Source organism: Vidua chalybeata, chromosome 7 (genome assembly GCF_026979565.1).
Source record: "Vidua chalybeata isolate OUT-0048 chromosome 7, bVidCha1 merged haplotype, whole genome shotgun sequence".
Classification (NCBI taxonomy): domain Eukaryota; kingdom Metazoa; phylum Chordata; class Aves; order Passeriformes; family Viduidae; genus Vidua; species Vidua chalybeata.
The window spans coordinates 6,203,979-6,224,610 of NC_071536.1; the positions used below are offsets into that span (position 1 = coordinate 6,203,979).

At 51.8% G+C, this 20,632-nt stretch overlaps 2 protein-coding genes across 3 annotated transcripts; one reads left to right on the forward strand and one right to left on the reverse strand.

Moving 5' to 3' along the window:
• The first annotated feature begins 1,357 nt into the window (after window positions 1–1,357).
• On the forward strand, window positions 1,358–10,714 carry KMO (kynurenine 3-monooxygenase). Of its 2 annotated transcripts, XM_053948356.1 has the most exons (15): window positions 1,358–1,496; window positions 2,592–2,661; window positions 3,768–3,865; window positions 4,712–4,801; window positions 4,990–5,038; window positions 5,616–5,703; window positions 6,527–6,692; window positions 7,201–7,272; window positions 8,440–8,561; window positions 9,032–9,179; window positions 9,586–9,643; window positions 9,755–9,837; window positions 10,085–10,186; window positions 10,271–10,330; window positions 10,503–10,714. In XM_053948356.1, exons 1-15 carry the CDS (start codon window positions 1,443–1,445, stop codon window positions 10,668–10,670), a joined length of 1,428 nt encoding a protein of 475 aa, XP_053804331.1. In that variant the 5' UTR covers window positions 1,358–1,442; the 3' UTR covers window positions 10,671–10,714. The 2 variants fall into 2 exon arrangements, with proteins under 2 accessions (XP_053804331.1, XP_053804332.1); XM_053948357.1 differs by lacking the exons at window positions 1,358–1,496; window positions 3,768–3,865 and having other exon boundaries at window positions 2,612–2,661.
• A 792-nt stretch (window positions 10,715–11,506) lies between these two features.
• ITGB2 (integrin subunit beta 2) lies at window positions 11,507–18,489 on the reverse strand. Its single transcript, XM_053948358.1, has 15 exons — window positions 18,426–18,489; window positions 18,025–18,113; window positions 17,547–17,730; window positions 17,174–17,344; window positions 16,730–16,971; window positions 16,238–16,393; window positions 15,937–16,032; window positions 15,708–15,797; window positions 15,389–15,529; window positions 14,965–15,149; window positions 14,038–14,282; window positions 13,581–13,800; window positions 13,221–13,435; window positions 12,974–13,140; window positions 11,507–12,671 (listed from the first exon to the last, which is right to left on the reverse strand). Exons 1-15 carry the CDS (start codon window positions 18,487–18,489, stop codon window positions 12,609–12,611), a joined length of 2,328 nt encoding a protein of 775 aa, XP_053804333.1. The 3' UTR covers window positions 11,507–12,608.
• Between the last annotated feature and the right edge of the window lie 2,143 nt (window positions 18,490–20,632).

Below are 20,632 nucleotides of genomic sequence, written 5' to 3' on the forward strand. Positions count from 1 at the left end.
CAGGCAACACTTTTTCACGCTCTCAGCAGCCTGGCTTTGCTTAATATAGAAAGGTGAGCAATGATTTTCTAGCACTTTCTCAATATATTCCCATCTTCTGTTTTTAGAGTGGAGAACATCTGTACTGGGTTTGCCTGGTGCAGTTTGTGAGTGAGTCTGATTAAGAAAACCCAGGGACCTAAATTTTGTTTGGAATGAAGAAATTATAGTAACTATCACTGCTGGAAGCTAATCATGTGCTGTCTGTGTTCCAACAACAATTAATGAATAATTTATTTAGTATGTAAAACTTACCTTGCTCTTTGTCCTCTCTGCTCTGTTGTCTTTGAGATTCTTATTGCTCTCTACAACTTCTCTACTTTTTACAACTACCTGAAAGTGGAAATGGCCTCAAGTTGTGCCACGGGAGTTTGGATTGAATATTAGGAAGAAACTCTTAACTGAAAACATTGTCAGACATTGGAAGAGGCTGCCCAGGGAAGCACTGGGCCATCCCTGCCCCATCCCTGTAGGTCTTTGATAGCCACGTAGAGGTGGCATTTAGGGTCACAGCTTAGTGGTGTGCTTGGCAGTGCTGGGTTAACAGCTGGGACTCGATGTTCTTAGAGGGCTTTTTCTGCCTTAATAATTCTCTGAGCCAAATTTGCTGGGGCCTGGCAGGTTTAGCAATAAATTGTACTTGGTGACACAAATATCTGCAGTTTCACTGTCTGCTGTTTAATTATTTTGTGTTGGCTCTAATTGGCTCCTCCCTTTTCAATGCTTACTGTGGGCAGCATTGGCTCAGCAGAGCATTTCCTCCCAAGGAAGAGGAAATTATTTCATTATTTCATTATATGTGAAATAATGCCTGCAGAGATGTCTCCTCACGCCTCATCTTAGTCATGGAAAGCTTCTGCAGAGCAGGCATAGACTCTCTCCTAAGCATCACACCCCAAAACACCTGAGCCACACACAGCTTCCTTGGGTGAACGATGTCCTCAAAGACGGGATGAGGCTCCTGGGCAAGTAGTGTGGCTCACAACCCACCCTCAGGAGAGGTTCCAGAAGTCACTCCACATTGTCCCACCAGTGCTTCTGCAGTTGCATCCTAGTGAAGCACCAGCAAAAGCCTGGCTGATGCAAGTTCTCCTCCTGTTCTGTGTGTATTCCTTGGAGACTGCAGGATTGCTCTACAATTTCCAAAAGAGGCCTTTGGATAGAGCCTGACTGAATTGTGCCACGCTGCCATCTCAACACCTCAGGCTCAGCCAGGCTGACTCCCTGACAGTCTCTGGGCTGGAAGTTAAACTTTAATGTGAATCGGGGGAGAAGAAGCCAGGCATGACTCAGCCACCCACATTCCTTCCCTTCCCCTCCCCACTGGCCAGGACAGTGGCACTGGGGAGAAGCAGAGGGATCAGAGACAGAGCAGGGATCTGAGACCCAGGGGTTGACCTAGCATGGAGCCCTGTGACCCACGAGGGAAAAGAGTTGCTGTTATCGGTGGTGGTCTGGTAGGAAATGCCATTTAGCTGCTGCATGATTGTTTGCTGGGGAGCTGGGGCTGTAAAAACACTGCTTGAACGTGGGGGTGAATGCTTTTCTTAAAGTCATTCCTCTGTCAGATGACGGGGCGTTGCGAAGGGGTTGATTGAGTTCCTGCTGTGGGAGGCTCCTCTCCTTTTCTTGGGTGAAGGGGTTTGGGTGCCCAGGTACACTGAACTCCAGTCCTTGTTTGGGCTGCCAGGTTCCCCTGTCCCTTGGCTGATTTTGGCTGTAACCTAATCTCTAATGTGAAATGCTTTGCAAGAACTGAGGCCGGTAAATGCCAGGCTGAGAGGAAACGCCTTCCTCTGCCCGCTTTCGTTTGGGGGTGGTTTTCATCCACTGCTACTTGCAGAGAGGTGTGACACTAAAGGCCAGGCTGGATGGGGCTCTGAGTAACCTGGTCTAGTGGAAGGTGTCCCTGCCCATGGCAGAGGGTTGTAACAAGATGGTCTTTAGCATCCTTTCCAACCCAAACTATTCCATGAGTCTGATTCTATGACTGCTTGGGGCATTGCAGCACCTGCATCTCTCTCTTGACTTTTTGGACATTAGCTTCTCAGAAAGGAGTGATGGCAGAAGAGGCTGTAGTTCTGACAACAATTCATAATGGAAACTGAATTTTCAAAAGTTATTTAAATCACAAACAGGACATATTTGTAGTGTTCTCCCTCACTATGTTCCCAAGGGAATGCTGCTACACCGTGAATTAGTGAGGAAGGTAAACACAGTCCAGAGAGGAGCTGGGAGTTTGCCTACACCAGCTTCTGCTGTCTCTGGCTGAAGAGGTGAGCCCTGCTGCATTCAATTGCTGTGTGTAGACAAGCCTGAGCTTGGTATGACTTTATAAAAAGAGTTTTGATGGGCTTTTGGGCTTCTTGGGGGCTCCGCAAACACACAGGGCTGCCAGAGGACTGCTCTTCAGTAAAAATCTTTAAGGTTTTTGGTCAAAGGACCTCCCTGTTTATGCTGAGCTGCATCCCTTGATCACTTCTTTCCTTTGATGCATCTCAGCAGTGACCTCTGAGATACTTCATCCACCATTCCTGGTCCTTGTCTTGTAGGTGGGTGCATTAAATGCCTGTTTCTTTGCTAGACGAGGTTTCCATGTTGACGTTTATGAAGCCAGAGAAGGTAAGGTCAGCCTGATCATTACTGTGTGAGCTCACTGAAACGGTAAGAAAATAATGAAAGCTGAGAGATGCAATTTGGGGATATTATTTTCCTCTCCTCTTCAGCTCCTATGGTGGGGAGGAGCATTTATTTGAAGTTCATCTTGTGTGGAGGGAACCCACTCTTTAGCTGCTAAAATGATGCCCTTTTTATATTCTTGGCTTAAACACTGATTCAAATCCTCACCTTTGAAGCCTGGTCTCTGCAGAAAGCATTATAGTACAGTGCTGAGTCAGAAGAAGAGATGGAGCCTCCAGACCCACAAGGTACCAACAAAAGAGGAATTAGGATTTAGAGCCAAGCCACTAGCTCAAAGGCAGAGAAATTGTTCATCTTCAGTATCTGTCAGCTGGCAGACAAAAAAGACCTGGGCAGAGATGGCAAGCCAAGTGGCAGGTGGGAATGATACCATGGAAATAACTCAAGTGTGCGGTGAAGGGAGGGAGGAGCCATGCCTGACACTCTGTGGTAACTCTTCCTGCCCTGATAGACATCAGAACAGGCAGTTCTGCTGCACAGCTTAATGTTGCCAGAAGTTCCACAGCTTCAAAAAGCCTCTGATTGCTCTCACTTGCCTTCTGAGCTGGATGGATCCTCCTGCACTATTCCAGTGTTTGGCCAGTTGCTTACACTGATACACACGCTGGGATGAGGAGGCTCTGCCCCATGCACTGGCCAGACAACCCAGGAAGTCTAAATGAGGCAACTCAGAGGAGGAGCAGGGCAATGCCCAGACATTTCCATCTGGTCAGCCATGAAGAAGGTGACCTGCCAATGTCCCAAAAAGCATCAGCAGAACCTGTCAGGCATTCATGGCTCAGCCTTCTCCATTTAGAGGGGAAATGGCTCTTAATATTAATGGACCCTTGCACGTGGGGTGCTGTGAGAATCCAGCATTCCCTTGGCAGCACTTGGCTGCAGCTGCTTTTTCCAGGCTAGAGGTGGCACGGAGGGTCCAGGCTAGACTCCCCCCAGCCCCACCTGCTGTTGCTGCAGGGGGCTTGGGAGATGTTCCCTCAGCAGGCTGTGCTGTCACTGCCTCCATGACCCATTGCTGTCCCTTGCAGATATCCGAGTGGCCAGCTTTGCCCGTGGCAGAAGCATTAACTTGGCCCTGTCTCACAGGGGACGCCAAGCCCTGCGAGCTGTGGGGATGGAGGAGCAGGTACTCTGGCACATTCTGCTGCTCTCTGTGCCCTGTCCTTTCTCCTCCCAGCCAGACCTCTTCCACTGCATGCCTGCAGTCTGGCTCTCCCCTGCCTCACAGCACAGCTGCCAGCAGGAACCTCCCCACCCCAGGCAGCTGGGCTCTGCTGCTGGCAGTGGCTGCTTCCCTGGGACACCAAGCACCTTCCAGTGTTTACCTTCCTGCCGTGCTCCCCTCCCTCCTGGAGCAGAGGGCAAACAGGGCAGGAGTAGATGGACTCCCAAAAGAGCTGATGCAATGAAGCAGGATGCAATAAAGGCAGCTGTTTGCCCCACTGACATGTCCAGATTTGTATTTTCCCAGAAAACCTTGATCTTTGGGCTGACCCCTGAAATCCATCCACGCTGCTTTCTGCCCAGCACGCTTGGCTGGGAGCCCAGCATTCTTCTGCAGGGTACTGGCTACCATTTAACATCCAGCTGCTGGCAGTGGCAGGATCTCCTGGTCCCTGGATCCCTGCAGAGGAGCCCGGGCTTTGACAACACACATCCCAGTCCCAGGGTGTAATTTGGCTTTCATCCCCTGCCCTGTCCAGCACTCTGGGATTTTTCATGTCCCTTTTGTCCAAAAACAATGTCCCTCTGGCTTTTATGAGCATGAGCTTGTAAGTAATCTCAGTAAACTGTAGTAAATTGACATGACAGCCCTGATAAAGCTTTCCCTGGTGGTTTGGAAATGTGTGAGCAAAGAGCCCCCCATTCTCCCTCGAGTGCAGTGCTTGGGGGAGGGGATGATGCTTGGTAACTTGCACTAGAAACCCACAGTTTTGGCCAGAAGTGTGGGTTGTGTTCCCTTCTGTTTCAGATTGTGGCCAAGGGCATTCCCATGAGGGCAAGGAGGATACACACACCTTCAGGGAAAAAATACTCCATCCCTTATGGCAAGAAGGACCAGGTACTGGAGTTGCTTTGCAGAGCACATGAGGTCTTTGTTAGCATTTGTACCTCTGTGGGGCTCATGGATGTGGGAGAGGCTGGAGAGAATGAGGGAAGGGGATGACTTGGAGGGGAGGGTTTCCTGTCTGGCCATGCAGAGTGTCCTTCAGCAAAGCTTTCTGAACCCCCTGTTTGTTTGCCTTGCAGTACATTCTCTCTGTGGACAGAGCAAACTTAAACAAAGAGCTGCTGACAGGTAGGTTGTCACTTCTGTTTGCAAATTCTTATAACACACTTTTTGTTGGGGATTTAGGGTTTGCCCTGTGACTAGCAGACTTTGAGCCCCGAGCTCCCTTACCCAGATCTCAAAAAGTGCAAACCTGAACTAGCAGAGGAAAACCTGTGCTGTTTCCCAGCTAAGCAGGAGACACCTCCTCAGCCTTGTCATGGTTTGTGGCATTTTCCATAACCCCTGATTGTACAAAGAGACAAATAGAAATTGGAGCTCTATGACCAATCAGACTAGACCAAATTTATGTAAATTCCCCACTGACTGCAGGCACCTCATCCCATCCTGAACTGCAGTGGAATGATGGTGGAAAGCAGTCAATGACTTAGGTCATTGTGGGGAAGAAGAAATTCCTTGCAGGATTCCTTGCATTTTTCAAGTAGTTAATACCATAGTTGACCAGTCCCAGTGTGCCCTGCCTGCTGGCCCTCACAAAACACAGCAAATTATTTGCTGTAATGGCAAAAATCCCTATAATTTAGGGATCTCTTGGAAATATTTTTTTGCACAGTAAACCCCTCTACATTTAGTTGTCTTTTCACAGCTGCTGAGAAGTACTCCAACACTAAACTGTTCTTTGGACACAAGCTCCTCCGGTGCAATGCAGAGTTGGGGACATTATCCATTAAAAGGTAATCCCTGGACAAGCGTGGGATCAAGCACTGTGGTCAGTTAGTTTCTGCTTAATCATTCATAAAACCTCAAACAATTGAGCAATCTCAGTTTTGAAACTACTGTGCAGGCAAAACCTTGCACCAGCTTTGGAAAGGAGAGACATCAAGGCAGCATTCATGGGGAGACTGAGAAAGGTTTAAGCAACTCCCTAAGCCCCCAGGCTGGCAGCAGGCACACACTTCCTGACCTGTGCAGGGGATGAACGTACCAGTGTCCATGGCACTGGGCTCAGAGACAGATTGCTCATCAGGGAGGGCGGATAACTGGTGATGCCCCATCCCTGGGAGTGTTCCAGGCCAGGCTGGATGAAGCTCTGAGCACCCTGGTGTTGTGTCTGTGCCCATGGCAGGGGGTGGAACGGGCTGAGCTTTCAGGTCCCTTCAAACCCAAACCATTCTGAGGTTCCATGACCTTGTTTCACAGTCTTTCACAGCAGTTCTGGTCCTACCCCCCATCCTCCTGGCAGGTGCTGCAGGCTCTGCAAACAGCAGCATTATCCCAGAAGTGCCTACTGCATTGCTGAGTAGACCTGGCAGAGTTATGCTTTTGATAAACTACAGGATAATTATTTATGCTAATGCTGTGCTTCCAGGCAGTGAGAGCCGATCTTCCCCCACCCCAGAAGATTATTAACACATTTTGCAAAAGGCAGGTCCTCTGGGCACAGTGGTGCTGAGCTGGCCTGGAGTTACAGGAGGATTAACCACAGAATCATGGAACGGTTAGCGTGGGAAGGGACCTTAAAGATCAGATTGATCCAAGGTACTGTCTTGCTCTCAGGTCTGACCAGCAGACCATGGAAGTGACCTACGATCTCATCGTGGGGTGTGACGGAGCCTTCTCAACAGTCAGGAAACAGTTCATGAGGCAAACGCGCTTCAACTACAGCCACGAGTACATTCCTCATGGCTACATGGAGCTGACCATCCCTCCCAAGGATGGAGATGTGAGTGTGCCTGTCCCAGGGGCTGCTACAACCTTCACAGGTTGGACATCCCACCCCCTTCTCACTGTGGCTCTGCTGCAACAGCTTTGGAAGAATTAACTTTTCACCTGGGGTTCAGGCAAGGGATTAAACCTTTCCTAAGATAAGGCATGGATCTCTTCCTCTTCCAAAAGTAGAGCCAATGTTGGTATCTGCATACAAAAATTCTAGAGAGCCCATCCTAGAGTGGTGGGATTAACTCTGGCTCTGGGAGATCCTGTAGGTATGGGAACATGTCTATGAGGACATCAGCAATTTCAAAGCATCATATTTTTGCCCATATTTCTTACCCTTTCCTCTTTCCCTTGCTCTGTGTCTCCCTGAAGCATCAGGGACCAGAAAGGGGCCCTGTAGTTGTTGCATCTTCCCATGGGAACTGTCGTGCTGGTGTGGAGGGGAGCCAGAGCCTGGGCTGGGGAAGCTGAGCAGGGCAGGTCAAGGATACAAGGCAATTTTCTTTCTCTTTCAGTTTGCCATGGAACCAAACTACCTCCATATCTGGCCGAGAAACACCTTCATGATGATTGCACTGCCCAACATGGTGCTAACCCAGGGCCATGTTCTTTCTCCTGGGGAACAGGATGGGGCTGGTGGGGATGAACGGCTGTGGTGGCAGGGATTGGGAGGGTCAGGAGTCACAGGATAACAGAAACACAGAATCAGTTAGATTGGAAAACACCTCTGAGATCATAGAGTCTAAGCATGACCCAATTCCACCTTGTCAACCAGACCATGGCACTGAGTGCCACATCCAGTCTTTCCTTAAAAACCTGCTGGGACAGTGACTCCTCCAGCTCCCTGGGCAGCCCATTCCAATGTCTGATCACCCTTTTGGTGAAGAAATTCTCCCTAATGTCCAGTCTAGACCTCCCCTTGTGCAGTTTAAGACTGTGTCCTCTTATCTTGTCCCTTGTTACGTGGGAGCAGAGCCTGACCCCTACCTGGCTACATCGCCCTGTCAGAGTGTTGTAGAGAGTGATAAGGTGTCCACTGAGCCTCCTTTTCTCCAGGCTAAATACCCCCAGCTCCCTCAGCTGCTCCTCAGAGGATTTGTGCTCCAAATCCTTCACCTGCTCTGTTGTCTTTCTCTGGACATGCCACAGCACCTCAATGTCCTTCCTAAAGTGAGGGGCCCAGAACTGGACACAGCACTTGAGGTGTGGCCTCCCCAGTGCTGAGTACAGGGGAAGAATCACTGCCCTGGTCCTGCTGGCCACAGTTTCTCACACAGGCCAGGTGCCATTGGCCTTCTTGGCCACTAGGGCACATACTGGCACATGTCCAGGGAAGGAGCCAGGAGGGACACCCAGCCTGTGCCAGGCTGACCACAGCCTAAGGGGTGCAGGACAGGGTGCTCAGAGCCAGTCCTACCTCGCAGTGCTGAGTAACCTGTGGCACCTCTCTCTGCCCATGCATCTGAGCCCAGCCAGACCCCCACAAACCAGCACTCTGCAGCTGGGTGCTATAAACTACATACCAGGAGCATCAGGACAGTGTGCCAGGCCCATGCTGGACAGTCACACACTGTTTCTGCCTCCCGTGTGCCTGCCCACCATGAGAAAGGGGGTGGCCAGACATTTGTCCCTCGCTGTGCCAGTGGGTCACTGTGATTGCCAGGTGGCAGGCTGGGCACTGAGCTGCTGCTTCAGGTGCCACGTGTTCTCTCTGCTCTCTGGGCTTCTTACTGACCCTCTTTCCTGGCTGGCAGGACAAGTCCTTCACCTGCACGCTCTTCATGCCCTTTGAGGAGTTTGAGAAGCTCACAACAGGCGAGCAAGTGCTGGGGTTTTTCCAGACCTACTTCCCAGATGCCATTCCCCTCATCGGAGAGTAAGTGTTCCCATCTCCCCTTTTCACTCGTCATCACAGGTATCTATGATGGGATGGGCTTTTTCTTGGATGGTATCAACAGTCTCAGCTGTGTTAGGCAGTTTCCTTTCCTCTTAAAATGAATTATCCCAGGACTTCATATTAACTGAGAAACTCAGATATTCTCTGGTGTGTCCTTCCTACATTGACCAACATCTACCACTGCTCACAGTGAGAGGACCAAGATGCCAATAATTAAGTTATTGATTGAATATTAATTAAGTTGTGCGCAGAACTTAAAACCTGCAGACAAAATGTCTGGTTCACAGGGGGGAAGTTGGCTTCCACATTTTTCCAGCACAAACAGCCTAGTGCACAGGCTTGGGGAGAGCTGACGGTGTCTGTGGCCTGGCTTCCTCAGCTTGGATGTGGCACAGCTTGCTCTTCTCTCTTGTGGTCCCACACAACAAAATCTGTTGTTTTACCTGAAGGCAAGAGCTGAAGCACGATTACTTTTTGCTGCCAGCCCAGGCCATGATCTCTGTGAAGTGCTCTTCCTACAACCTCTCCTCCCGCTGCGTCCTGATGGGAGATGCTGCTCATGCTGTGGTGCCCTTCTACGGACAGGGCATGAATGCAGTAAGTTCATGGCTGGGGATCCCACTCCTTTCACCCACAAACTCCTGGTTTTAGGGTTTAACTCTGTAGAGTTCATGGGCTGGCCTGTCCCACAGCCTGATGTCCTCTGCATTGGCAGGGGTTGAGCTCCTGTCAGGATGTCCTCCTGGGAAGGAGAGGGGACAGGGTGATGAGGCCACCTTCCCATGGAGCACAGGACTATAAGGGAGGGGGGTCCAGGCAGCTGGGAAAGGCAATGCCCTACGATTTCTCTCAAGACCCCTGTCAGAGGGGCCTGGAGTAAGACTCCTGCTCTGAAGCTGTGGTCAGTGGGACCAAACAGCTACACTAGCTAAGCATGCATGAGAGCACTTCTCCTGAATGTATGGGTCCTTTATGCCTATTAACTCCCTAATATTCCTCCCAGGGCTTTGAAGATTGTCTGGTCTTTGATGAATTAATGGACCAGTTCCACAATGACCTTGGTAAGTGAGGTGGCTGGGGACATGTGGGAGCAGAGGAACATCCCTCTGCACCTGAGGGCAGCTGGGTACCCTGCAGGGAGCTGCCTGTGAACTGTTACTTTCTTCTGCCAGGTGCCTGCCTCCCCGAGTTCTCCAGACTGAGGGTGCCAGATGACCACGCGATTTCGGATTTAGCCATGTACAATTATGTAGAGGTAGGTGAGCCCCACAGACCTGTGGTTCCATGGGCCACGCACACAGTAGTGCTCTCAGGGTGCATGCAGCAGGCAGGGCCTCTGGCTGGGCTCTCAGCCTGGCAGGCTTTAGCCTCAGAGCTCCTTGGGAGTGTCACTGGGGCTGAGGAGGCACTGATCCCTGCACCCACCTCCAGGACAGTGGGAGAGCTAGCAAAGCACAGGGGAGCTCTGACAATCACAGGGGGTGACTGTTGCTCTGTTGCAGATGCGTGAGCACGTCAATTCAACGTGGTTCATTTTCCGGAAGCGCGTGGACAACTTTCTCCACGCCCTCATGCCTTCCACCATTGTCCCACTGTACACCATGGTAAGCCAGCGTGTCATTCCCCACTTGTGTGAACTCCTCCTGCCTGGCTTTGGGGTGGTGACATTCTCCTGCAACCCCTCCCAGGTGACCTTCACCAGAATTCGCTACCATGAGGCCCTTCAACGCTGGAAATGGCAGACAAAGGTTGGTCAGGGGTGGTGCCCATCCTCCCCATGCCACGAGCCTTGGGAGCACCCTGCACACCAGCACTGCTCAGCTTTGGTGGTGGGATGTTGCCAGCTGTGATGATTTTGGTTGGTGCTGCAGCGTAGGGGCCAGCCTCTGATGATGTTGGGGTTTCTCTTTGCACTTGCAGGTAATTAATCGAGGGCTCTTTGTAGTGGGGGCAGCAGGACTGGGTGGCACCTACCTGCTGATAAAGCGTCTGGCACGGAACTTGAACTTCTGCTTGGACGACTTGTGGGGCTGGCCCCATTATCTGAAGAATATTGGAAATCTTCCCTTTGGCACACAAGTGGTTTAAATGTCTCGGGAGCTCCTTGTTGTAATAAAAACGACGGCACAGACTGTTGGCTCAGCTGGGTGATTTTGTTTCTCTTGGGATGTGGTTTGGCAGCTCCTGCAGCCCCTTGGAAGCAGTTTGGCCTTTCTCTCTTTCACAGCTGAGGGGAGCCTGTCAGGCACAGTGCCCAGAAAGCCTCTCCAGGGGCTCAGGGGTGTAACCTTGGCATCCTGGCCTTAAGGGATGTGGTGTGTAGATGTGGCACTTAGAGATTATGGTTTAGTGTTGGACCTGGCAGTGCTGGGTTAGTGGTTAGATGATCAATCATCTTAAGAGTTTTTTCCCAGCCTTAATGATCTTGTGATGCTATGACCTGACCAGTGTGTCCCAGCCTGCAGACTGCTGCTCTTGGCAAAAACAAGACAACATTTTGAGGGTCCTGAAGCCAAAAATAGCTGCAGCCTGGGATTGAACTAAGAGGATTATCAGACACACTTTCCTTCTTCTTACCTTGCCCTAGACCCTCCCAGTCACTGCTCAAGAACAATAAAATGGCCCAAATTGACCGCTGATCGGATGTGGCACAGTCAATCTCATTTGAAGTGGTCTATGTACAGCTGCCAGCACATGGGCACTGCTCTGCACTATTCACTGACTCAGTTTTGGCTTGCAAGGGAGCACCATTCATGGCATAGATGGCAAACTGTGTAGAAAACAGTTTGATTCTCTAGCTGGGTTCTTTCCCAGGCACTGTACCTATGGAAAATGGTGACAGCAATGACAAGGTGTGACTGTGGTTTCTCCAATGAATGCTTTAGCTGCTGCCCTTGCACCTCATTCTTAGCAGGACAGATGTATTTACCTTATATATTAATCTTTATTCATATTAAACTTCTTCAGAGACCAAAAAAAGATGCAACACAATACAACTCTATGCAAATTAATCCCAAACTTAAAGCAAATATGGAATTGTACCACCATTTCACAGGAATGACCCACAATGTAAGAGCAACTGGCTGCTGTGTCTGGATGGGATAAGTGCTGAGCTGGAGATGCTCTGGGTACTGCCAGATGTTTTGCACAGCTGGCCCCTGGTATGTCTGACATGCTTGCAAAGCAGGGAGAAGATCATGCCCCAGGGGGTGGAAGAAGCTATGGCTGACCTCCAGCCTTCATTTTCCAGGTGCTCATAGATCACAGATCAAGTTTCATAGATCAAACAGTGGCTCTTTACTGTGCAGAGGACTTCAAGGCATGATGGAGGTAACCAAGCATGCAGAAGCCCAGGCAGAACCTTGCCTGAGGTAGATCTGAGTGATAGCAGGAAGCAGTTAGTGATTTGGGAAAAAGATCCAGTGCATGTTCTCCAGCTGCTCTTCATCGCAAGGCAGAGGTGCTCTCTAGCCTTTAGGGCCTATCATATCACTGCAGCCTCTAGAGCAGCTGCTTAGACCCTTTCTGTCCAACTCAGCAGTGAGTTCTCTGGGAAATATTGCATAGTGGAGGAGATCAATGCAGCAGGGGAAGGCATGGAGCAGCCTGCTCCATGAAGCAGATCCTGCTGCAGCAGAAGAGAGATGGCAGTTTTGAAATCCCAGCTCAAAATCAAAGCTGGAAGAGCTCTCTGCTCTCAGCTGGCTTTGGGGCTCAGTGTCCAAGACTGCTGCCAGAGAGCAAAGTTAGCATCAGGAGATGGGACAGGAGCCACGGCATATTCCTGTGGTGTTCCTCTCTACCAGCTCCACTAACACAGCCATCAAGCAGTGGGCCAGGAGATGGGCATGGGTGCAGTCCCTCAGCCAGCACCTGACATGATGCGAGCCTCTTGGAAGAAGGGATGAAACCATGAGGATAAGGAAGAAGGGGTGGGAGCCTTAGTTTAAGATTTCCTTAGTTTGAGCTTTCCTTAGCTTGGCATTTCCTTATTTAACAGTGCATCTCAGTCCTGCCGGTATTGCCTCATTCATTAAACTTGGGGTTGACGACAGTGGTGGTGGCACTCTTGAAGAGGGGATTATCAGCCTGGAGGGAGAGGAGAGAGAGGCTTGTGTTGGGCTTTCCAGCAGAGCATTACCCATCCCACCCATCCCAATGCCAACAGCACAGAGAGCATTGGAAGAAGGATATTTAGGATTATGTAGGATATTTATCCGTAGGATATTTAGGCCCCTAAATGGCAAAATCCAGCTGGGTTGAAAAATGAGTAGTGGGGAGGGCTCAGGTCTACATGGCTGCCTCTGGAAAGGATGTCCCCTCCTACTGTCCCCTCCCCAGTGGATCTGAGCACCCCAGAACACCCCACTGGCACAGATGGGCTCTCTTACATCATTCCACTTGGCTTTGGACTTCTCCTTCTCAAACCGGCGGTATTCCCGACGGTCAAGCAGCTCCATCAAGACCCGCCAGATGACCAGGACCAGAACACCAATGAGGAACACGCCAGCGATGGTGCTGCCCACGATCAGTGGGATGTTGGGAGGCTGTGGGCACTCTGTGGGACAGACAGACAGTGTCAGGCTGCAGCCCCTGGCGAAGCAGCGAGGCAGGGCAGGAGGAGTGGGGATGGGATACCTCTATCAGGATCAACGATGATGGTATATATCTCCTCGCCATCCTCCTGGACCATGTGGAAGGACATCCAGCAGTTCTGGGAATCCTTTTCCCTGCATTTCCTATCACTTGCGCTCACCTCTGTTGAGTTCGTGGGCAGCTGGATGTTGACACAGGCCTGGGAGCAGTTCTTCTCAAAGGGGCCGCTGTTGAAGAACTTGCACTCCACACAGGAGCTGCAAAACAAGCGGCCGCAGCTCACATCTGCAGGGGCAGAACCCCTCTCACCTGGCTTTGGCTACAGCTGGGCCCTGCCCAAGCACAGGCAGGGATACTGGGGATCCCCGCTGCCCCCGTGCCCTCTCTGTGCCCATCACTCACATGTATCTGCCACAGGGAGAAGGGCAGCCTGGGCATTCCTGGCAGAAGGGGGGCTGGTACCCTCCCGAGCACTGGCAGCGGTTGCAGTGGCAGGTCCCACGGAGGCTGCACACGTGTCTGCGGGCATTGAGGCAGCTCTCCGTCGATTGCTGGCACTGGCAGGCACTGCCCTCATACCCAGGCAGGCACTTGCACGCCCCGCAGTCGCATTGCCCGCGTGCTGCAGAGGAAGAGCTTTCAGATCCTGCAGACAGCCAGGCCACCCTCCCTCTGCCCATGCTTGCAGAGCATCACCCACCCCGCGCTCACCACACCACCCTCAAGGAGGTCCTACAGGCTGGTGTGCTGGGACCCAGCAGCCCCAAACCCTCCCACTGGGGTTATGGCACAAAAAGGCCGCATCTCCCTGGGCACTGAATTCTTCTCAGCAGTGGAAAAGCTGTCCCAGGCGCGTCACCTGGGCCGCCGCAGAGGGAGCCGTTGAAGAACTCGCAGTTCATGTTGTCGCACTGGCAGTAGGTGCCGTAGATGTACTTGCCAGGCACGTCGCTGGTGTGGCACACGCACTGCCCGCACACGCAGTCCCCCTGCCCCGAGCAGATCACCGAGCTGTTGTCCCTCTGGCAGCTGTGCTCCAGCTCCTTGCTGGTCTTCCCTTTGGTGTCGCACTCGCAGTTCTTCCCTGTGTATCTTGAATTGCAGCTGCCGCCAGAGGAGAGGAGCAAGCTTGGGTCAGTGGCCATGCGGCATGCACAGGGCCGCAAAAGTGGAGCAAATCTGGGACAGCCTCACCAAAAAAAAGTTAGCACTTGGTGCTAACTCCGTGCTGGAGCAGGGAGCAAACCTCAGAAATGCTGCTTTTCCACCAGTCGTATTCACAACACCAAATAAATGCCCAGAAATTATTGTTATATTTATCATTTCCAAGCCCTTGCCAAGGAGATGTCAGTATTTCCTCAGGAAACCCTGTCTTTTCCTCTCCTGGTCACTGAGAGTCCATGAAGCAATAATTACACTGAAAGTCTGTGAGCTGCAGCCAAGAAATGGGATTTTGAGTGATTTCTACAGAAATCTGTGTCTGCTCAGTGGATGGATTGGTGAATGATTGGATACTGGATGGATGGGTAGATAGATGGATGGATGGATTGAGGCCCTTAGGGAAACAGCATAACCTCCACCAAAAGAAGAGCAAGCTCATTGTGCCCCCTGCCTCCGTGTGAACGCAGCGGACAGTTCCAAGGGGAACGCACAAACCCACCTCTCTGAACAAAAAAATTTGTGCAAAGCTATAGAGCCCAGCCCTGGCTTGGCCCAACACCCCTCTCCCATCAATTCCCCAGCTCTGGCAGCATTTGAAATCATGTTTTGGGTGGACAGCACATACCTGCAGGTCCCACATTCGATGACGCCTTGCCCACTGCAAGCAGTTGGGTCAGGCTTGTCATTGCAGTGGCAGTCGCAGTTGCTGGCCACATGGACAGTGAGGGTGTCTGTGAAGCCTAGTGGCCGGATGGTGAAGGAATAGTTTGGAATGCACGCCTTGGCTGTGACCTTCACCTTGAAGATGACCTAGAAAGTGCAGAGTAGGACAGGGGAGGGACAGATGTCCAGCTGTCAGTGTGGTTTTGGCACTAGGCACATCCAGAACAACGGAGGATCTCCCGCATCCCATAGCATTTTGGACACTCTTGGCATTAAATTAATATAAACAGAAAGCCTGGAAGAGCAACCAGGGTTCCTGTCATTAAACAGGATGTGCAACAGCAGCTGTGCAAGCTGTGGGGTGTTCCTGGTACAGGAGAGCATACCTCTTCATTGATCTTGACATTGTCACACTGGCCTCTTGCTTCATCCGTGGAGTCCTTGTCATTTTTGCATTTGGAGTCATATTTGACATCCAGAGTGTCCAGCAAGGTGGAATGGTCCAAGATGATCCGCGAGGAGAGGTTCTTTGGAAAAATGGTGGAGAAAGTGCCATCAGTCCAAGAGTAGACCAAACCAAGAGGGTATGGGGTTGCAGGTCAGGAAGAAGAGCCAGAGAGCACCACAAGTCAGGATCTCAGCTGCCTGGAGTGGTTCTGGAAATGCAGGTGATGCCATTGGAGAGGTGGGAACTCCAGCACTTACATTGTAGGCCACTTGGATGAGTTCAATGATGTTGCTGGAGTCCTGGTTCAGCTCTCCCACTGCCGACTTTGGGATCATCTCACTGAGTTTCTGCCAGTGGAGAGAAAAGAGGTGAGCACTTCCTTCCACGTGACAGCAGAGCAGGAGACAGCAGCAGGAGACACTCACAGCTGTGTCTGTCCTCCTAGGAAGGGGATGGAGGCACCTGGAACATCTGACATATCCTCACCTTGTAAACATCTACCACCTTACTGGTGACAGCAAAAATGGGCTGAATGTTGTTTTCAGCAAGTTTCTGGACCAGCTGGCCAACAGATGGGTAGTCCTGGATGGGGAGAGGGATATCACACTCAGCACAACCTCCCCCACCAGCAGAAGAGTAGACACTTTGGGTGTGGCAGCACAGCTTACGGTGATTAAGGTGATGTTTTGGTCTCTGCAACAGGCTGTTTTACATAACATTGCCTTTTCTGCCTGCGGGAGGGAGGGGGGGTGGTGCTGGAGATGCTGAACAGCCCCCAGGTACTTACAAACTCATTGCTCCTTTTGTACATGTTGTCCTCCAAGTGGCACTTGCCATCGTTGGGGGTCAGGATGCCCGCAAGCTTGCCATCCCCGGCAAAGTGGAAGCCGTCATCAGTAGCAAACACCAGCAAGCGGGTCACGTTGCGCCAGCCAATCTGGTCCTGCAAGTGGCACAGAGAGTGGCCCCTGTCCCTGAGCAAGGCTGGCAGGACAGTGCCAGTGGGCATGGCCCTTTCCAAAGTCTCGTGCCAGCCACAGCATGGGGCAGGGAGGGCACAAGGAAGGTGGGTAAAGGAAGATCAGGGTTAGGAGGCTCTGGGGTAAGATGTTGTCTTGTACTCTCCCGAGTGATCTGCCCTGCTGCAAGATCAGAACTCAGGATGGGCTTCCAGAGCCCACCTGGAGAGGGGGAAAAGCAGCCCTCTCCAGGGTGTGCGTGGGCAGCAGCCCTCCTGCCTGAGCACAGGTGCTGGCAGCAGGGCAGGTGCAGGACTCACCCCGCACACTGCTGCCTGCATCATGGCATCCAGCCCCCCCTCTGGGGCATCCAGGTTCCCTGAGATGAACTGCTTCCCCACTTCGCTCTCAAACTGCTTGGCGTTGTCCGTCAGCGACAGGATGTGCTTGAAGGCGAAGGGAGGCTGGCACTTCGTGTCCTTATTGGGGCAGGGGTTCTGCAGCTTCTCAGGGTGCGTGTTCACAAATGGCAGCACTGTCTTGTCCACAAAGGAGCCAAACCCTAGGGTAGAAGACAACAGTTTCAGGGCACAGGGCACAGGGCACAGACAATCTGCTGGCCCTGGTGTACATGCCCATGTCCCTTGCCCTGCCACACTCTTCAGCCTGGCAGGGGACAGCTGCTGTCCACTTCCTGCATCCCCCTCCAGCCCTGCAGCTCTTCCCAGCAGCAAACGGATGTGCCAGGCTGAAGACAGGCTCACCAATGCGCCGAGAAGGGGTGGTGCTCTCCAGTGCCCTGAGAAGCTCCCCTCCCAGCTTCTTCACGTTCTCCAGGTCATCCAGCATGGAGTAGGAGAGGTCCATGAGGTAGTAGAGATCAATGGGATACCCCATGGCACGGCAAAACTTCACCTCAAACACAGCAGGCTGGCCTGAGGGACAGGGACAGCGGGATCAGCTGCCATGTTGTGCCAGCTTGTGCCATCACACACCCCTCCTCTCTCTTGGAAGAAAAGGGGTGGAAATGCAGGCTGCAACATCTGGCTGTGTCTCAGGTGAGTCTGGGGATGAGTGGAAGGGCATTGTTGGCAGGCCACAGGAAGAAGGGTGTTAGGAACACCAGGCAGAGCATACCTATCCTCAGCTTCAGGTGCACCTCCTGTGGAGTCAGCTGTGTTTTGTTGCTTAAGGGATTGTTCTGTGTTATTTTGATCTCATTGCCTGGAAACTCAATCTCACTGCCTGGGCACCCCCTCTTCTTCAGCTGCTCAATGGTGTCACAGCGGATGGAGTCAGGCTCGCCGGGTTTGGTGAAATTCTGTGTGTGACAATGCCAGCAGGAAAAAAACATCAGAGGAGCAGGGGGCGAACAGGCACCTTACAATATGACCTGGCCCCCAAACCAGGTCTCCAGGGCATTGATGGAGAAAAGAAAACCTTTGATGGGTATTGATGGGGAAAGGTCATGGCTGTTGGATCCCTCCTGGCCCCATCCTCCATGCAGGACATGAAACACTCCCACAAGGAAGTCAGGCAGAGCCAGGCAGGCATGGTGACTGCCTTGATGCCTATTAGCTGACTGCTGACAACTAGACAGGCTACATGGACCTACCAGCTTCTTGCACCAGGCGCAGCCAGGACCAGACTGAATGCAGTCCTTGCACGTCCCCACCTTGATCTTGGGGCACTCCATGGCAAAGGCTGGAAAGGCAAGAAGACAGAGTTGGTGTGGGGGGCAGCTGGGGGTGTTCAGACACCCAACACTGGGCACCCATGCTGGCCTGAGCCTGCCCTGCCTCTCAAACCAATGCTGGGGCCCCTGGAAGGGCACTCAACTGCCTTGCTGTCCTTCAGCTGGGCTGGCTCGTGTTAACTCCAGATCCCAGGAAGTGTAAGGACATGGCCTTTCACACCTCTCAGTGCTGTGTTCCTGCTGCTTTGGGCAGCATTTTAGATCCCCCCACTCTTTCACTGCCCGTGAAAGCTGCTGGGAGGAAGGCAGGTCGGGCTCACCTGTTGTCACCAGTAGCAGCACCCAGGTCACTGCTGGCAGCTGGAGGCAGCAGTCACGAGGCATTTTCTGCAGGACAAAAAGCATTCTTGTGACCACCTGGGATGTGCCTCAGGGATGGGGCAGCCACAGTTTCTCTGGGCAACCTATGCTGAGATCACATTCATTAACATTGTCATGTGTCACACCTTTCTCCAGCAATGCAAACCCTGACTGTATAATGGCCTTGCAACATGGAACATGGGGAAGTCAGAAAAGAGGAATTTGTTAAAAGAAGAAAAAGGAATAAGAAAGTAAAAGGAACAGACATTGCCCTTTTTAGCAATTTTAGACACAGTGTCTGAAAACCAGGTCATCAGTTTCAAAACAGCTCTGACAGCTGCCCTGAGTAAGACAAGAACCACTCCCTGGCTCCTGCCATCACCCCTTCCTGTGAACTCGCCAAATAAACAGCTCAGAGTGATGTGGAAATGAGAAAACAAGAGAAACTGTCAAAAGACACAGAGGCAGGTTATACATTAGGGCTGCTCATATCCCCTTCTGAGGCATCAGGGTGTGCTGTCTTAGCTCATCAGCCTCTGTAAGACACCACCCCAGCTGAGGATGACACTAGTCAGCCTTGAAAGGATGTCTGGTTTCCTCCCAAGGGCACAGAGAGGGTCTAGGTAGGTCACTGGGTAATGTTTGCACAGTGAGGTTTGGTGCCCAGCTGTGCTATAGATTTTGAGATGTGGCAGGACTCTAAGGGTGGTGGCCATCACTGATTACGGCTGGGGCCATCTGGAAGCCCACCCTGCCCTGTTTCCAATCCCCCTGGCAGAGCTCCACAGCCAACACCACGTTGCTGCACAGCCAACAAGAGGCACTGCTGAGGTCACCCAGCCAAACCCTCGGGGTGATGTGGCCTGGGAGTTCACTCTGCCACATCTGCACAAGACCATCCTACACTGGGTGGCCAGAGCACTTCTGGACAAAGAGCTCTGCAAGTTCCTCTCCACCATCACAGTACCCCATGGTAAGACTTTAAGGGCATAATTTATTGTCACAGCTGCAATGTCCCTGTCTGTGTGTGACGCACACCCTGTGCTTAGCTGGCCCAACACATTCCTGTCACCTCCAGATTCTGCCAGCAGTGTTTGAGCTTGCAGGAAAGAAAAGTGGGTCCTGCCTTTGTTTCCTGTAGAACTCAGTGACTGACACCCCAAATGTGCTTAATTAGGCTCCAGTTCTGCTACAAACCAGAAGTTCCCTCACATGCTGTGAGGACCAAACCCATGGACTCAATGAGCTTCTGCTTTTCCACCTGCCCAGTGTTTCCAAGCATTTAATTCCTGCTGCCGTGCCAAAGTGTGCAGTGGTGATGGGATAGAGCTCTGTGAGCTCCTCGTTCTTGCTGGAGGTTGGAGTTTCCTGCTTATAGGCTCATCTCATAAAACAGAGCAACTCTAAAAGGGGATTAAAAAAAGCTCCCAAACTCCAGAAATACTCTCAACACACCCCCAGTGCTAACTGCTATCAAGTATTGTAAAGTAGGGTTCATGTTGTGAGCTGCATTTGGATGCATTTTTCACCCCCACAGTGGCTTCTTGCCCTTGTCACAAGAGTGTGAAGCACATTCTGATACTTGGAGAGAGCAACAACAGGAAGTTCAACAATTCTTCTCTTCTGCCATGGAGGGAAATTACGCCGTGGTGTGTGGGTGGGTGAGTGCTGGGCTTTCAACGAGAACTAATGGGGTTTCTGCCTTTGTCTGCCTCCTTACAGCCTTCAGAGGAGGGCAAAGCAGGTTTTCAGCCTGACTCTGCATGAGCAGGGTGCCAACACAGGCCTCAGCAGCATTTCCTCCAACCCCCTTGATGATCCCTTCAGCTCACCCCAGACTTGCAGTCACAACCAACCCCGGGTCTTGTCTCCTGCAGGTTCTCTGCCTGTGAAGTTGTTTTCTCCCCCTTCTTTCCCATAACTTCAGGCAAGCAGAGGGGTGCATGTAGCCCACTCTCCTGCCCTTGTGTGAAAGAGCAGAACTGCAGAACTTTACAACCACCTTCATCCCGTGGTGGGGAGTGGGGCACCAAGATGGAGCAGCCCAGCCCTTAGGCAGGACACATTGCCACCAGGCTCTGCTTCCTGGCCAGGGCTGCATGGTGGCATCAGGGGGAGAAAGGTGCACCTCAGGACCAGGGTCCTTCTTGGCCCTGTGCTCTGATCT

Excerpts from the sequence above, each read along its gene's own strand:
- ITGB2 (XM_053948358.1), bottom strand. The coding sequence starts at position 18,489 with ATGCCTCGTGACTGCTGCCTCCAGCTGCCAGCAGTGACCTGGGTGCTG. Across the intron at positions 18,114-18,425 it reads GCTGCTACTGGTGACAACAG|CCTTTGCCATGGAGTGCCCC; the intron begins GTGAGCCCGACC and ends TTGCCTTTCCAG. Across the intron at positions 13,801-14,037 it reads CTCCCTCTGCGGCGGCCCAG|CACGCGGGCAATGCGACTGC; the intron begins GTGACGCGCCTG and ends CTTCCTCTGCAG.
- KMO (XM_053948356.1), top strand. The coding sequence starts at position 1,443 with ATGGAGCCCTGTGACCCACGAGGGAAAAGAGTTGCTGTTATCGGTGGT. Across the intron at positions 1,497-2,591 it reads CTGTTATCGGTGGTGGTCTG|GTGGGTGCATTAAATGCCTG; the intron begins GTAGGAAATGCC and ends CTTGTCTTGTAG. Across the intron at positions 9,644-9,754 it reads CCAGTTCCACAATGACCTTG|GTGCCTGCCTCCCCGAGTTC; the intron begins GTAAGTGAGGTG and ends TTCTTCTGCCAG.